The sequence below is a fragment of the Pteropus vampyrus genome, unplaced genomic scaffold, assembly GCF_000151845.1.
Source record: "Pteropus vampyrus isolate Shadow unplaced genomic scaffold, Pvam_2.0 Scaffold62, whole genome shotgun sequence".
NCBI lineage: Eukaryota > Metazoa > Chordata > Mammalia > Chiroptera > Pteropodidae > Pteropus > Pteropus vampyrus.
The window spans coordinates 5,600,233-5,617,003 of record NW_011888843.1 but is presented as its reverse complement, the minus strand read 5'-3'; the positions used below and the strand labels follow the sequence as shown (position 1 = coordinate 5,617,003).

Below are 16,771 nucleotides of genomic sequence, written 5' to 3'. Positions count from 1 at the left end.
TGATTGATGTCCTTATAAAAAAGGAGAAATTTGGAGACGGACTTGCACAAAGGGAGAATGCTGTGTGAGCGTGAAGGTGACCTACAAGCCAAGGAGAGAGGCCGGGAGCAGAGCCTTCCCTTCACAGCCCTCAAGGAAACAACCATGCCTACACCTGGATCACAGACTTCTAGCCTCGAGACAATAAATTCTGATGTTTAAGCCACTTAGTGTGTGGCAGCCTAGAAAACAGACCCAATCCCTTATGAAGATCCTTAATTGCCCTTAATGGGAAGTCTTCTCAGATTTTGATTGACTCTCAGTTCTTGATTTTTGTGAAGATGAGAGGATTGGTTTTTTTCTAAATCTTTGTAATTATTTTAGCTTCTGGAGAAGCCGAGTTAGAGATCAGTGTGTGTTCTAATGACGTGTAAGCTATACTTTTATCAGTTATGGACCATTCTTTTTAACTTGTTTTAAGGACTGTGCAGTGCATTACACTTCCAGATCACTAGAGTTGCCTTGTCACCTGAATACCAGAATGTTCTTTCCTGTTGCATCAGAGCAGGCACATTTCTCAATGGCACACATGTTCCTTAGTCCTGAATCTACATATTTGCATCCTCTTTAAGCCAGGCGGTATGCATTGAATACGAATCCTCAAATATCTAGAGAAATGGTGTTCTTTCCAGATCTTGCCATATTGTGCTCTGTGCTCTGAGCTTATTTAATTGAGAGAAATCTTTGGGTGATTTAATTTAAAACTGAATGTTGTCACCATGGAAAAATGAACTCCTTCCAGATTCTCTGTTTGAGAAAATCATTGTTGGATATGTTATTCAGCCAGGAACATGCTGTACCAAATTTATTAAAATTGATTCAGGGCTTTGTTTCATTTTCTGATATTAAATAGGAATATGGAAATATAGTGTTGTGGTAGTTTATGACATGGTGAACATGAGGCATACAGCGTTTTGTTAATGGGAAGTAAACTTGGAATTTTTTCTTGAAATGTATAACTTACTTATAGCAAAAAGATGATGTTTTGGGAGAAAAAACTAACAAAAGCCATTATTCTAACAAAAAATAAAATACATAATATAGATTGTTTTTTAGGAAACATTACAACATCATTTATAATTTTTTGCTTCCCTAATTTTCTTTCTCATAACCATTTCTTGTTTTTAAAGAGATTTTAGTTTTAGTTCTTACCTATTTAAGGAGTGTAGGCAGTATTTTAAAAAGACTTACTGAAAGCAACTGGCAATAAGACCATGGCTATCAAACTAGTTTCTGTCACAGAAAGTGGCAACTCCTTCAAGTATTACCGAAAATGTCTTAGGACCATTTTAGCATTCCGAACAGTCTCTAGTTATACACATATTTTTTGTTGTCACTTAAATATTTAGTAGAAAAAAATCACTACAGTAACATTTCTTTTGATTGACCATCCATCGAGCTTTATAGCTGGACCCCCTATCCCCCAATGCCTCCTAAGAGTCTCGTAAGATCTGGTAGTCTTGTTTTCTGTGGAGCCCTCTTTATTTATTCCAATCTTCATTTCTCTAACTTCTCTGAACTAGTATTTAAGTTTTTGACCACACAGTTAATAAATGATTAAATGTAGTTGTTTCACCAACTAGATCTTAATTTTGACATATGAAGGAATAATTCCCTATATGTGTGCTCTCCTGTAAGAGGTGTATTGCAGCATACATTTGTAAATTGATTATTCTCAGATTTAAATCTTTGTACTAGAACTTATTTTTATTATGCAGAAAGGAGTTTAAAGAGAAATTCTTTTTCTCTCAAGTACCTGACTTTACAATAGAAGACATGCGTGACCTTGAGACATAATAGGTTTGTAGTAAATATGGTGGAATAAGTTTCTCACTGAACATACAGTTTTTATGTTTAGCACACTGTGAAACAGCATTGAGCTTTTCTTGGATATTGATGTTTACTACTGGTTTGGAGACTTAAAAAGATTTCGAGTCCTCGCTTGTTTTCAGTAGCATAGCAGAGTTAGTTATTCCACAAGTTCTGAAGTCAGGCTGCCTGGGCTTCTGACTTGGACCCTATTACTTCAGTTTTCACTTTATGACTCTTTATGACTCTCTGTCTTTATCTGTGAAATAAGAGTGATAATAGTACTTACTGCATGATTTCTTATGAGGACTAATTGAGGTTTTAATGAGATTTTATGTGGATATAATAAGATTTATATATTTTTGTATATGTGTATATTGTATATATATAATATTTAGAAGAATTCTTGACACTTAGGAAGTTCAAGGTGGCTTAATAATAAAATGTATACTATGTTTTAGAAGGAAATATTGTAATATTTGACATTATTCTGGTAACATTTCCAGATTTAAAACACAATGGCAGGAAACAGCCTTGTTCTACCCATCGTGCTTTGGGGTCGCAAAGCACCAACTCATTGCATCTCAGCAGTACTTTTAATGGATGATGGAGCCACAATTGTAACTGGATGCCATGATGGACAGATATGTCTCTGGGATCTCTCAGTAGAATTGGAAGTGAGTGTTTGAAATGCCTATTGTATTTTTTTTTTCTGAGAGAAAAAGTAATAATGGCAACATTTACTGAGCATTTACTGTGCCAAGCACAGGTAGTCTTTGAGACAACTCTGAGGTGTGTGCTGCTGTCATCTCCATAGTGTAGTTGAGGAAACCAGGGCACCGAGAGGGGAGTTGACTTGTGCAAGTCACACAGCAGAACTGAAACTTAAACCCAAGCATCTGACTCTGGAGCCCATACGCTTGAGGGTGATTTTTGTTTCCAATGGTCTGGCCTTGAATTTCAAGAGTCACAGAATAGCTCTATCCGTCTCGCACCCCAAGGTAGGCCAGGGTGGCCTGCGAGCAAAATGAAGCAGGAACCTGGAAGTGAGAGGGTGGAGATGAGCCCTCCCCTGACACTCTTGCGAGAGTGCCTAGTACATGATGGGGGCTCAGCAGCAAGCGGCCCACAGAAAGGAAGAGGAGGCTTCCTGAAGGCAGGGTAAGGGGGTCACCAAAGAGACCAGCTGGGAGGGGAAGACACAGGGGTGGGACTGTTGATAAGAGCAAGAAGAGAACGTAAGAGTCCTAGAGAGGAAGCCAGGGTACCGGCTGCTGGCCTCCTTCCCTGTGTCCTGGGCTGGCCAGGGACCTCTGTTTTGGGAGGCATCCTTAGCTCAGGGGAGTGAACCTGCTGTACTTCTTAAATACAAGAAACTGCTCAATAGAGAATAACGCGGTTCCAGAATAACACTTGGATTCACAGTATGTTTTCTATAAAGTACATTTCGACTAAAATTGGTCTTATGCAGATTGATTATTTACATGATTCATCAGAGTTGAGTTCTGCTGGCTTTTGGCTGTTTTCAAATATAATATCTACTTAAGTGGCATGATATGTTACATTTACAATTTTTCAAAAGATTTTTACCCTTTCTGAAGGAGGCTTCCAAAAAGATAGTAAAAAAACAATTTTGAACACATGCCTTTTAGGGTAAATGTCTTGAAGAGAGCAAAATTTTTTATAAAGCGTAAATTTTATTGTGTTTATTTTAAAGATCACTTTATTGCCATTTTTTACTGTTATAGATATGAGTGCTCAATGTGCTCTGCTCAGTAGACAGACTGGGAAAATAGGAATTAGGGGGAGAGAGAGAGAGAGAGAGAGAGAGAGAGAGAGAGAGAGAGAGAGAGAGAGAGACACACACACACACAAACGTGCGCGAGTACCCCCCCCCCCCCCTTACCTCCAATTCCAGTATAACATCGCAGGGTTTATTCTTTCCTCTTTTTCCATATTTTTAGCCTTCCCTCTCTGGCAGCTCTCCCTGGGAGTGCTTCTGTGAAGGGGAACAGAGAGTGAGTGGTAGCTGGCGTGGAACGTAGTGGCAGGAAGGTTGACTTTTTAAGAGGTGGGACTGGAAGTGTAGGAAAACTTCCTAGGCCTATTCTAACCGTAAACAATGATTGAATTTGTCTCTGATTATAGTTGTAAAAGATGACTAAGATATTTGAGTTGGAAAATCTCTTCAGTTGTCACATACCAGAACTAGAGAACAATCTCAATACCTTTCCCATGCAATATTTGATTTTGAACAATCTAGTTTTCCTAATAAATTAGGGTAAAATTAGGATAAAATTCCTAATAAACTTGCAAAAAGATGCCATGAAGGTACAAAGGAGCTTTAAAGGTATTAGTCATATTGTTGTTTTTTTTTTTTAAACTGGGTATTGAGTATGTGGCTATTTAATGCGTTCTTTATATCTTATACATGTAAGTATTATTTGTATATAATAAATATTTAAGGGGGCAGGGGGTGGGTGAGATTCCTTGTTCTCATTGAAATAAAAAGCAGTCATATCAAAAAAGATTTAATTAAGAAATACGCCTTGAAATAACCTAAGGCCCTCAAGTAACCTGAAGTAATAACATGCCATTTGGTACAAAGTAGATAAATTTGGGAGCTGATTGCTAGGCTGCTTTAGAATAGTGGGTATTCTGTGTAGCTGTGTGACTTGGGGCTGTCATTTCTGTAAGGCACTGTGTCACTGAATCATTAGTCATGAAGATTATTCTTCATTCCTGATAGTTTAACATTGGTATCAGCATTTGGGAGTATACCCGTCCTCTAACTTATATTTAGAGATGATAGTCTGGAGACTCTGTGCTTTTGGGTCGATGAAGTTATTATTGAAAAAATAAGTGAGGTTAAATTATTCTATGTACTAATTCACATTCTTAACCTGATTTCTCAGTATACTGTAGCTTAGTGCTTAAGACTGCCCTCATTTGAATCTTGGCTTCATCACTCTATGATATTGGACAAGTAATGTCACCGCTCAGAGTTCCAATTTTGACCTTAAACTACTTGGTAGGGTGATAGTGAGCGCTAACTAGTGTTTCATTGCTCTTACTTTTCGATGTTCTGAGCAATTCTTCTCAAATCCATATCTGTAAATTTATATTGAGTATTTAACAGGAGTCCTAAAAAATATTGGTTTTTAAAAGTTGGTACTTATTTGTGTCTAGGTTAATCCTCGAGCACTGTTATTTGGTCATACAGCTTCAATCACCTGTTTATCTAAAGCTTGTGCTTCTAGTGACAAACAATATATAGTGAGTGCATCTGAAAGTGGGTAAGTATTTTCTTTTTCACTTTTTTGCATTTATTGCAAATAGTACCAGTATATTAATAAGTAGAGATTTCTTTCTTTTGGAATATCTTTTCATTAAATGCTTCAATTGTCTAAGCTTAAAGATATTTGAGATATGGTTTTAAAAATGTGAATTTTATCTTTAGTAATGATTTTTATAATACTTTACTTTGATTGTAATTTATGACTGTATCTTTGCCTTGCTTTTGAGAAACTCAGAATACCATAAAAGTTAAAGCTTAATTAATCCCCATGGCATTGTTGAGTTGGCAGACAATTTTGAGAGTTTTAAAAAACCTGTTGATGCTAGGCTAGCATAAATTTGGAAGATAAAGCCATGTAAAAGTTTGTACAGTTATATTGATGGGTGTTAATACACTAGTGTAACTACATATATTCCCGAGCCTCAGAATACAGCTTGATTTTGGAGAGATAGGTCATTGGACAGTAGTTGTAGGATCTAGAGTGTGAGAAAGTTTTAAAACTTTTTTGGTGCTTAGAAAATTGTCTGTTCGCGTGATAAGATGTTCAAGAGAGTTGGGGAAATGGAAGAGAATTATTTAAGAGGTTGTCCCCTCCACCCTCCTTTTATTTTTTTGAATTAGAAAAGAACTTTATATAACTGGAACAAGAAGAGGCAGTGTCAGGAAAAAAATATAGTAACCTTTGGTCAATTAAAGGATAAGTCACATTAGAATACAGAATCTAAATAGATTGAGCATTTTTTGAAAAGTTGTTTCATAGCATGTGAGATACAGGAAAAGGCATTTCAAAGAAAACCCTAATATCAGGGTCACTGCATTTTGCTAATGTTGTTTTCTGTTAAACAAATCTTAAGTTTTTTTCTTTAAAAGACAGGGCATATTGACCTTTCTGATTTTGAATATTGCGTCTTAGTTTGGAGTAAAAGCTTTTTTGTTTGTATGTGCTCAGTACAATTTCTGCAATAAATACAGAATCAAAAACTAGAACATTATATTTAATTTGAAAAAGTTTAGAATTCAGTTAACTTTAACTTATTTATTTATTTTTGCAGTGCTAAATTTTCTAGTTATGTTCATAACCAGTGGAAAAATCTCAGTGATTTAAATTAAAAGTTTATTTCTTGTCTTTGTCACTCATCCCTCATATATCTATCACTTGGGGCTCTGTTCTGCTTTGTTATTCCCCTAACTCTGAGGTTGAAGGTAAGAGAGCAGCCACTGTCTGAAGTAGCCAGTATCTGGCACAGAGGCAGAGGAGGAAGACAGTTCTGGAGGGCCTCGCATCAGTGCTGGCCAAAACTGCTCACAAGACTGCACCAGCCAAAGGGGAGCCAGGAGATGCTCAGAAGGAACTGATCTAGGTGGAGGTGGGCAGGTCACAGAGGATGTTGGGATAGTGAGTGGGGAGGACCAGATTTTTGATGAACAGCAAAAATGACTATATACTACTTAAAAAAAAAAAAAACAGTTTTAATGGAATATTACTTTTAAACCGCTGTGACAGAGTTGAACAGTGCTTTAAGAAATCTGATTTAAAGTTAGCTGTTATTTTGTTTTATAGAGAAATGTGCCTCTGGGATGTGAGTGATGGCAGATGTATTGAATTTACAAAATTAGCCTGCACACATACTGGCATACAGGTGAGTATTTCTATAACTGTCCAAGCCAGCACAATTTTTATAGATATACAATTTTAAGATGTTTTTTAAACATTGAGCTATATTTTTATGTGAAAAAAATGGGTGGAGATGACAAGACTGGAATTAGAGTGGTAAAAAGTCTTCCTCAAAGATGATATGGTGGAGGAGTGTAATAAAGTAGAGAAGAAAGACTTAAGGGAAGCCGATTGCTACTGCTATTTCTGCTCTTTCTGGCTGTCCTGGTCACCCAGGGGAGAGCCTCTTTACTGGCTGGGTTAGGTAAGTCCTCTACCTCCAAAATAATGGAATTCTCTCTTTCTCAAGCCTTTATGGTTCCACTCATGACTGACACCAATCGACCCACTCTACAGATCATATCCTTTTTATTGCTTGTGTAGTTGGTCCTTGGGTACATCCATCTGACTTTCCAACTCTGTAGAAGAAATAATTGTTTTGTATGCCTGGCTTACACAGGGATTTACATGGGAATTTATAGTTCCTGACTTGCGTTCCTAGTATTCCATTTTATACTTTCACACTTGTCAGGTTCTTTGTGCTTCAATTTACTAATCATTTACTGTGTTGAGTGTTGGGAAAATTACAAGCGTATAGAAAACATGATTTTTGTTCTCAATGGGGAAAGAGGGAGAGGAGAAGAGAAGAGAACTCACATTTATTGAGTAAGTATTGTATAGGCATTTCTTGTATGTTGGTTCATTTAGTCCTTCCCACATCTCTAAGAATTAAATAGGAGTATAGCATTTTACATACAAGGAAGCTGAGACCTGGAATGATTAAATGACTTTGCCTCAATCTCGCAGTGAGTCATTCCTGGTGCCAGGATCTCAAATCAGGTTTAACTGACTCTAGGGACTGTGCTCTTTCTATTATGTCATTCTGCCTTCCTTTAAAACAAACAAATGCAATCCTTTGATACAGGGGAAAAAAACCTCTGCCAACACAAATTAGCAAAGCAGTGGAAAAATGTTTTGGGGGAGGTGGTGATTAGCATGATAAAGGTCTTTGTGATGATTCCTTGCCCTGGCAAAGGCTTTTGAAAAATTGCTTTTTAATGCTATTAGGGTGTATGCTTTATGCGTGTGTGTGTTTTATTTTATTTTTATGTTTAAAAACGTTTTTATTTTTCAGTTAGAGTTGACGTTCAGTATTTTAGAATGTATGCTTTTTATTTAAAGGGCATATATTTTTTTCATCATATGAAGAATTATCAAGGTTTATAGAGAGAGAGTAAAAAAATGATGTACAGTTATTGACTTTGTGGATAATTTAATTGAAAAATTATATATAAATGTCTTGAACTCATTGGATATTTTGACTGTTGCATAATTTTATGATTTAAAATCTTTTGGTTTACATTTTAGGAAAAATTATTCAGCATATTTCCAATGTCTGCTGTTTATCAGATCCTTCTGGGTTTAAATTGGCAGCCATCTCTAAGCAGAAGATGCCTTTTGGCAGATTTATTAGTGTGTGACAATTGTTTCCTGTGTGATCCTCACCCTCTCAGGTCCAGAAGCAAGTTGTTTTTTTATACTAAGAAATGATAAACCTTGGTGACACTGGTACTTACTGAAATCACAAGGAAATGCCACCGTATTAAATTGTCCTGTGGGGGCATCTCTTTTTAATATTTGGAAAACTTGTTTCTCCATTTCAGATACTTTTCTTTGCCAGTATTACTGTCTAGGAAGCCAAATGTTAGTGTTCAAAGCATTGTTTGGGAGTGTAACCGGAAAGCAAAGGGTGAGGGGCTTTTGGTCAGGTAGGCTGCTAGAATACCCTGCCCTCAGGAGGCAGCTCTCCTCTGGTGGCTGCAGTGCCCCTGCCTCTCCTGGCTGGTGTTGGATGAACACGGGCAAAGTTTGCTTCTCTACCCATGCTTTCCTCCCTGACACATCCTCCCCTTATATGGGTCATGGTTACCAGTGGTCACAGTGAGTGCCTGGTGGGCCCTGGGACGTCTAGGTTGTGTGTCATGTTTTTTTAAATCAAACTTCAGAGGTCTAGAGCGCCCCCTGTGGTAGTCTGCATTTTATTAGACCCTCTCTTCCAGTTTTAGTAATGCTGCCTTGCACTTAATATGCTCCATGATCAATGTTTATGTTATAATCCTTCTTATACAAGGTACTCTGAAGTTGAGAGAAATTGTATTCCTTCACATACAATGTTGAGCTCTGAGTACAGGGCTAATGAGTGTGGGAACAGATTGGACTTGGGTTTCTTAGTTATTTCCCCAGTTGTGTTGTGGTTACATGCTATATCTAGTTGGCCCTCATGTGATTCATATAAGGTCCAATCTTTGGGAAGTAGTAGTCTGGGTATTAGATGTCTTCACCTTTTAGAAATCCTCTAGGAGAATCATTCTACTAAGAGAGTCACTATTTTTGAGGCTAAGGGAAGACAGGTCCTTTGATGAGTTTTTGGTCTTGTTTTGATAGCTACTCTTCCTCTGCTCTTTGATTGATGGAAACCCGTCTTATTCTTTTGAATTATTCTTGGCATGAGTAACCTGTAGATTGTGATTGTATTGGTTCTTCCCTTATTTTTCTTATACAATGTATAAATGTGACTGTGGGAGTGGTTAATACAATTGTCTCATACTATGGTCTGAAATAATGCACTTAATCAAAATTTACTTCTGATTATAATATGTTTGAACAGCAATTGTTCTAAATTTTACTTGATTATAACTAGTAATTATAATCCTATACCCACCTGGTCTCATCATCTAAAATTCATATTATTTTTGTGACCCATCCGAGCTTCCCTTTTACTTTGATTTGTGAAGCTGATTTTATTCAAGTGTTTCATTAAATCATTCAACAGTTCTGTGTTTGATGCTACAGGATGAAAAAAAATTATCATGAATTCTCCAAAGTAGTTCAAAGGGGGAGGAGGATAAGATGTTAGAGAAAGAGTAATTTTTGTTAGATATTTTGAAATATTAATGTAACCTGATGTGTGTGTATGCGTATACAGAGACATATAATATGTATCATCTAGTATATATCTGGAAATATTACTGAAGAAATTGAGCATTATAAGAAGCTTGGTGAATGCATGTGAATCAGTATCTAAAGTAAAGAAGCACATTAAAATCTTTTTCCTTTTAGTTCTACCAGTTCTCTGTTGGAAATCAGAGAGAAGGAAGGCTTTTATGCCATGGCCATTATCCAGAAATCCTTGTTGTGGATGCCACCAGCCTTGAGGTGTTATACTCCTTAGTATCAAAGATATCTCCAGACTGGATTAGCTCCATGAGTATTATTCGGTCCCACCGGACACAAGGTCAGTGTGTGGTGCCCTTTAGGCATTCAGCACCATGACTTAATAGTTAGTTTACTGTAGAGTTCCATAATGCATTATGTATTAATATATTTGGTTACTTTTTTTTTTTTAATTTAAGAAGGAACTAATAATTTATGGCCCGTCTCTACCTTCATAAAGGAACCTTTGATTGAATTAAGATTTGCAGTGATAATTATCTCCATTCCAGATCACTAGCTTTTGCAGTCTTAGAGTGCGGGGTGATTTTCTGAAGTGGGGAAGAATATCTTAGCCCCGTGAAGGTATGGTGGGAGGAACCTGTGTATTTCGTGGGCCTGGTTTTGTCACTTGTTGAGGCATAGGAAGCATTGCCATTTTATATGGAGATAATGAAAAGGAAGGGGATTATACATAGTTAAGTTTAATGAAAGTTCCTGGTAAGTTTGACTGCTCCCTTACCTAAAGCTTATGAATTTAGGTTTTATATCATGTTTTGTTCACTTGATCACAATCTGTGGAGGGTGTAATGTACAATAAAATGTCTAGAAGGCAGGCAAGGTAGGTGGGAAAGAGTGCTTTGAAGAAGTAAAGTGAATGTGCTTATTCATGATAAATAATTAAAAGTTATAAATTTTGAAGAATAAAAGTTCTTTAATATAGTGATCAAGAACATTTGAAATTATTAAAAATTTATGGATTAGAAATAAAAAAAGTAATTCAAGAAGTTAGAAACAAATTTTTGCCTTGTTGGAAAAGTTTTTTGTTCAAATTTTTCGTTATCTATTATGTTTTAAAATATGGTTTCTGTTATTTCATGAAATTCAGAATTATGTTTTATGACAATTGTAAAACATGCTATTATTTAATTTCATTACAGTAAGTCATGTCCCGTGTTACTATTATAACCATGTTACTGCTTAGAAATAAAGTGTATTCTATTTGTAACCTTGGCTTCTTGTTCCTTCTTGGCTCAGAGGACACGGTGGTAGCACTCTCTGTGACAGGCATCTTGAAGGTGTGGATTGTCACCTCTGAAATAAGTGGCATGCAGGTGAGACAAAGGAGACTGAAAATGATCGCTTTATTTTTCTTCTTACGGAGTCCTAAATTTTAGCAACAATATGCACCTTCTCTTTTTTTTAAAGGGGAAGGAAAAAGCTATTCTTTTTTGATAGTCTTATTGATGTAGTACAGATCTTCTAGAATGCTGTCTCAGTAAGTGAGTTAATTTTTTCACTTGATAGGAGACATCTGCTTTATCAAGGACAGAAATAGGGAAACATATTGCACAGGATAAGAAATAGAGGAACATACAGAAGAGGTGGGATTTTCCTCAACTGCTTCTAAGTTAAAAGTTAGGAGGTAGTTTTCTTGAGGGAAAAAAATAAACCATCACAAAAAGTATATAAAGCCAATTTAGGCCTCTCTCACTGTTCTTTGGACTTGAATTCCTTGTTATTTTTTAATGATAAAGGCAGATCGATTTTCCGACAATATTGATGCTAGTCTCTTCAGCTAGGGAATTTTTAAACACTGAATTGGAGAAACTAGAGGAATTGATTAGGTTTTTTTTTTTAAACTTTAAAAGCATATATATATATAGCTACAAAAATTAGGATCGACTCAAACTTTTATCATCGGTTATTGTTGGAATGATGATATTGATTCCTGTTAGTATTTTAATCTTGAGTAGCTTTGAAGCAAATATGTCTTGCCCAGATGTTTTTATAGTATATATTTGCTGTTTTTTCCTGCCTTGGTTCTCACATGAGGGGCTAAAATGATGAACATATCATAACATGCCTTTATTTTATTTTGTTTTCTTTATCATCATCTGATAATTTTAATTGACAACGAAACCATTCCTAATTTTACAAATTTTTCTCTTTTCAGGATACTGAGCCAATATTTGAGGAGGAATCCAAACCAATTTATTGTCAGAATTGCCAAAGCATCTCTTTTTGTGCATTCACACAGAGGTCGCTTTTGGTTGTGTGCTCTAAATATTGGAGGGTAAGATAATTTACATAAGTAAGAAGTTGTATTTTTACCCTTTGAGATGTTGGTGCAAGAATATTTTAACCATTTCGATTTCCTATGTGATTTTGATATCATATTTTGAGGTGTTGTGATTTGGCCATATATATTTGTCTGTTTTGTTTGTTTGTTTACAGAATGATTTAGGTAATGATTACTTTGTTGATCTTAATTTCTGCCATTTGCTACTGTTTTAGTCATTATCTTGTCAGTATGACATAAGCAGTGGTAGTGAGTTTTCTGCAGGTTAACATGTCTTAGTAGGTTCCTGTTATTCCCAACTGCCATTCTCTTCTGACCTCTTGGAGTCAGGCAGGCCTTCATTCATCACTGCAGAGCTGATGATGGAAGGAGTATATCACCTTCACATTGCCAGATGGTAATATTTTTATAATAGCAAAAGAGCCCGCATGTTTTGACTATTTGTGCCTAGCATATTTTTTAGAGGTTTCCATGTATTATTTTTTGTAATCCCTACTACTCAGAGAGGAGGCATATTAGTTATCTAATCCCGCCTAGCAAATTACTTCACAACACAAATGTACTGCCGCCCATCTGTGAGTCAGGAATCAGGCATCGCTTAGCTAGGTACCCGGCTCAGGTTTTTTCACAGGCTGCAATTATGGTGTCAGCTGGGACTACGATCTCATTTTAAGGCTCACCTCACTTCCAAGTTTACTTACTTGGTGCTTAGCAGTCCTGAGGTCCTCCTGCCTGTTGGCTGGAGCCTCTAGTTCCTCTCCAGTTGGGCCTCCGTAGGGCAGCTTACAGCATGGTCTCTGTCTTCCTTCAGAGTGAGCAAGCAAGAGAAGGTGTAGCCAAGACCCACCTAAGCTTGGAACTGAGTTCTTATCACTTCTGTCACAATCAGTTGTCTAGGAACAGTCTCAAAAGCCAGTCTACACTCGGAAGAGGATTATACAAGGATGTGGATACCAGGAGTCGGCATCAGTGAGGCAATTTGTGAGGCTGTCTGTAGTAGGAATTGTTACTTTCCCCATTTTGCAGACAAGGCAGCTGAGGCATAGGGAGGATAAATAGCTTGACTAAGATTATACAGGTGGTTGTGGAGTTGCTGGATTACAACTCAGGTAGTCTGACTGCAGCAGCTGCTCTCATCACTACCATTTGATAGTTATTTACTGCCTCAAAGGGGATGGGTTATGTAGTAAAAGGACTGACTAGGGCAGCAGTACCTTATCCTTATCCATGTCTTGGATCCTGTTTTGGAAGGCAGCTCTGCTCTCCACTATACCACCAACGCACACCCACTGCTACTATTTTGGAATGAGATTAGACAAGAAGAGCTAGCAGCTGCTTAGAGTAAGCGATATGGGTCCTTCATCTTAAAATTCAAAACCCATGCAAATAGTAACAAAAAACAGAGAGCAAGAGGATACAGTGAAATGTATAAACTTTTTTCCCCTGATACTTCCCTCGCCCTCTCCAGAGGCAGTACCTAATACCAGTTTCTTTTGTGTTCATTGTAAGCATTTTATAATCATGTGAGAATAGCATTTTCTTAAATGCATACATGAGAGTGATAAGGCAGTCCACAGAGTGAGAGAAGATAGTTAGAATATACACGTATGGTGACGGACTCATCTATTATTTATATGAAAAAAAAAACAACTATAAATCAAGATGAAAAAATGAAGATGAAAAAATGCAGACAATTTAATAGGAAAATGAGCAAAAACATTTCATAGAAGAGGAAAGCCGGGTGGCCAATAAATGTATAGAAAGGTGCTCAGTTTCATTAATCATCAGAGAAGTGCATCTTAAACAACACTAAGATAGTACGACAACCCACCAAGAATGACTTCTTCATATATTTATCACCATAAAGAAGTTTTCAATTTTAGTATGCTTAAATTATCACCTTTTATTGTATGGTCTCCAAAACAGTTAGCGACATGTTCTAAAGAGCTCACCCCAAGCTAAGATTTATTTTTAAAATCTTTTTTAGTTTTTCCTTATGTTTGTATGATTTTATCTTATATGTCTTTGAATCTTTAATCTGGAATTATTTGTATAAATTGTGAAATGTAAATCCAATTTTACTTTTATTCCAAGTGAATCCCCCACCCCCAATTCCTGATGCCATTTGTCGAATAATTCATTTTTCTTTTGTTTTGCTTGAATTTGTTTCTGGATTTGATTGATCTGTCCATTCATACACTGGTACTGTATTTTCTTTAGCTTTATAATGTGTTTTAATAGATAATAAGGTGGAAGGTCTGATCTCCCTTTATATTTTTTCTTGGACTTTTTTTCTTGGACTATTCGTGTAGTGCTAATGTTGGATACTGATAAATACGATAGCAAATCATGGTGAATTTAGCTAGGATTTGTTCTAATTTCAAGACTTTGTACAAGCAACTTCATTGGTTTTTCTTTAAAGAAAAGTAAAATAAAAGCTCTGGGCTATTGAATTAATTACTCATTCCTCCTGGGGAATTTTCTAGCAATATAGAATATATTTTTTATCAGATATTGAAAGCAGAAAATTTCTGCTAGGAGTTATAAGACCAGGGTTTTACTCCTAGTACTGTCACTGACTGGGCACTTGAACTTAAGCAAGAGATGTAACCCTTTTTTGTGTCAGTTGCCTGTCTATAAAGTAAGGTGGCAATACCTGCACGGCAATACATGCAGTGACTCTAAGGGTCACAGGAAATGATTGTAAAGGCATTTCGTAAGGCCCCAGAAGGTCAATAGCCTGTGTCACTGATGAAATTATAGGGACTTTTATATGTGAGAATTATTAAATAGTAAAACTGAGTCTATTAACTGCCTATTTACAGTGGTTTAGAACATTGATGAAATAAGGTAATTTCTCTGTTAATAAGGAGATATTCCGATGTCAAAGTTTATTGTTAGAAATGTTAATAGACATGGAAATGAAACCAGAGTCATAACCATGCATTCTAGAGGTTGGCTCCCTGTTGCTTGCCTTTCTTTGACAGAGCACGCCCCCTTCTAGACAAGAAGGGTTAAGGATTCCTGTCCCAGTGCAGCGGAGCGCCCCTCCGCACTGTCAGGGTCTGCTGCCTGACCACACCGCTGGGACCCTGCTTGTTTCCCTATCCAGGGTGGCCATGCCCTGGGGCTTGCTGACAAAATGTCTTTACCTGACGTAGCGAATGTGAAAGACCTGAGTTTGTTAACTGTATTTCTAGAAGTTTTTTTTATAGTTGAAATGTGCTATATCTTATTTAAATGGCACCAACATGACTAGACTGTGAATTTCTTGTCCCTTATAGGTATTCGATGCTGGAGACTATTCCCTGTTGTGTTCAGGTCCCAGTGAAAATGGACAGACGTGGACCGGAGGTGACTTTGTGTCAGCAGATAAAGTCATCATTTGGACTGAAAATGGGCAAAGTTATATTTACAAACTACCTGCCAGGTATTCAATAAATAATAAGTTAGGACTTTAATCAAAAGCAAAAGATTCCAAATTTGTAGTATAACTTGAAAGTATGAAAATGTATGTAGTGTAAATATTTAATTTATGTAAAAAAAAACTCTCAGAACTTCTTGTTAGATATGTAATCTAGTTTAACTTCTAAGTAGAAAAATTAGATGGATTTTTATTTGAAATAGGATATTTTAATGGCATTCATTATTTAATTTAATGCTAAATTAAATTAACTATAAATAAAAAATCCATTTTTTGTTCATGTCAAAAAACCTCACATGACATGACAAAATATTTAATGTCAGTATTTTAATTGAATGTGTTTTTCTTATTTTCAGTTGCCTTCCAGCTAGCGATTCATTCCGCAGTGATGTGGGGAAAGCAGTTGAGAATTTAATTCCTCCTGTACAGCATAGCCTCTTGGATCGAACAGATAAAGAGGTAAAATTTTTCGGGTATCATTTATAATTGAAAGTTACACTGAAAAATTTTCACAACTATGTTTTTTGGTATCTTTTGGTAGCTAATCATTTGAAAAGTTCAATATAATTCAAGGCACTTCGTTAGACATGGTAAAACAGTCTGACACAGTCAGTTGTAAGCATAATTTTAAAATATGCGTATCTTAAACATATATGCCTGTAAAGTCGCATTCATCATTCTCAGACTACAAATGATCTAACGTTGATAACATAGTAGAAATGACTTTTTGATAAAGTTCATATTGATAGTGTAAACTTTTTTTACACGATCATGCTATTATAAACAGTGACAGATGTAATGCCCTTTTATAAGGACAAAGCTAATCATGTAATAATGCTCACTAATAATAGTTCAATACTTGAACGAGGCGTTGCAGTAGCTCCCAAAAATCGTGTAGTGATTTAAATTATTAGACTTCAGAAATGAAGAATAAAAGAAATTTTTCTGTATAAGTTCGAAGTTTATTATGATTTCTTAAAACCTGGTTAGTATCAATTTAAAGTTGAAATGTAACAGCACTGAGTACTGGATTGTCAACTCTGTATTCTTTGAGCAGTTAGAAAGAAGCTTTGGTTTTGGAATAAAGTTTCCTTTACTTGTGCTCTGGGTTTCCACAGCTTTAACATTCTGAACATTTTGCTCCATCTTTATGTGGAGAGATGGTGAGGGGAGGGGAGCTGTTTTTCACCATGAATGTTTTGCATATACAGATTTATACATGTATGTACAATGAAGATCCTCTATAACCTGTCT

The 16,771-nt window shown here is 36.3% G+C and overlaps 1 protein-coding gene across 5 annotated transcripts in view; it reads left to right on the top strand.

Moving 5' to 3' along the window:
* WDR7 (WD repeat domain 7) overlaps window positions 1-16,771 on the top strand; it is a 293,007-nt gene that overhangs the window by 19,197 nt on the left and 257,039 nt on the right. For all 5 annotated transcript variants that reach the window (XM_023531156.1, XM_011361110.2, XM_011361108.2 and 2 more), the window contains exons 3-10: window positions 2,355-2,525; window positions 5,038-5,144; window positions 6,708-6,786; window positions 9,921-10,095; window positions 11,049-11,125; window positions 11,968-12,087; window positions 15,378-15,523; window positions 15,874-15,976. In XM_023531156.1, coding sequence (XP_023386924.1) covers window positions 2,367-2,525; window positions 5,038-5,144; window positions 6,708-6,786; window positions 9,921-10,095; window positions 11,049-11,125; window positions 11,968-12,087; window positions 15,378-15,523; window positions 15,874-15,976 — 966 coding nt within the window. In that variant the 5' untranslated portion in view covers window positions 2,355-2,366. The remainder of the gene's footprint in view (window positions 1-2,354; window positions 2,526-5,037; window positions 5,145-6,707; window positions 6,787-9,920; window positions 10,096-11,048; window positions 11,126-11,967; window positions 12,088-15,377; window positions 15,524-15,873; window positions 15,977-16,771) is intronic.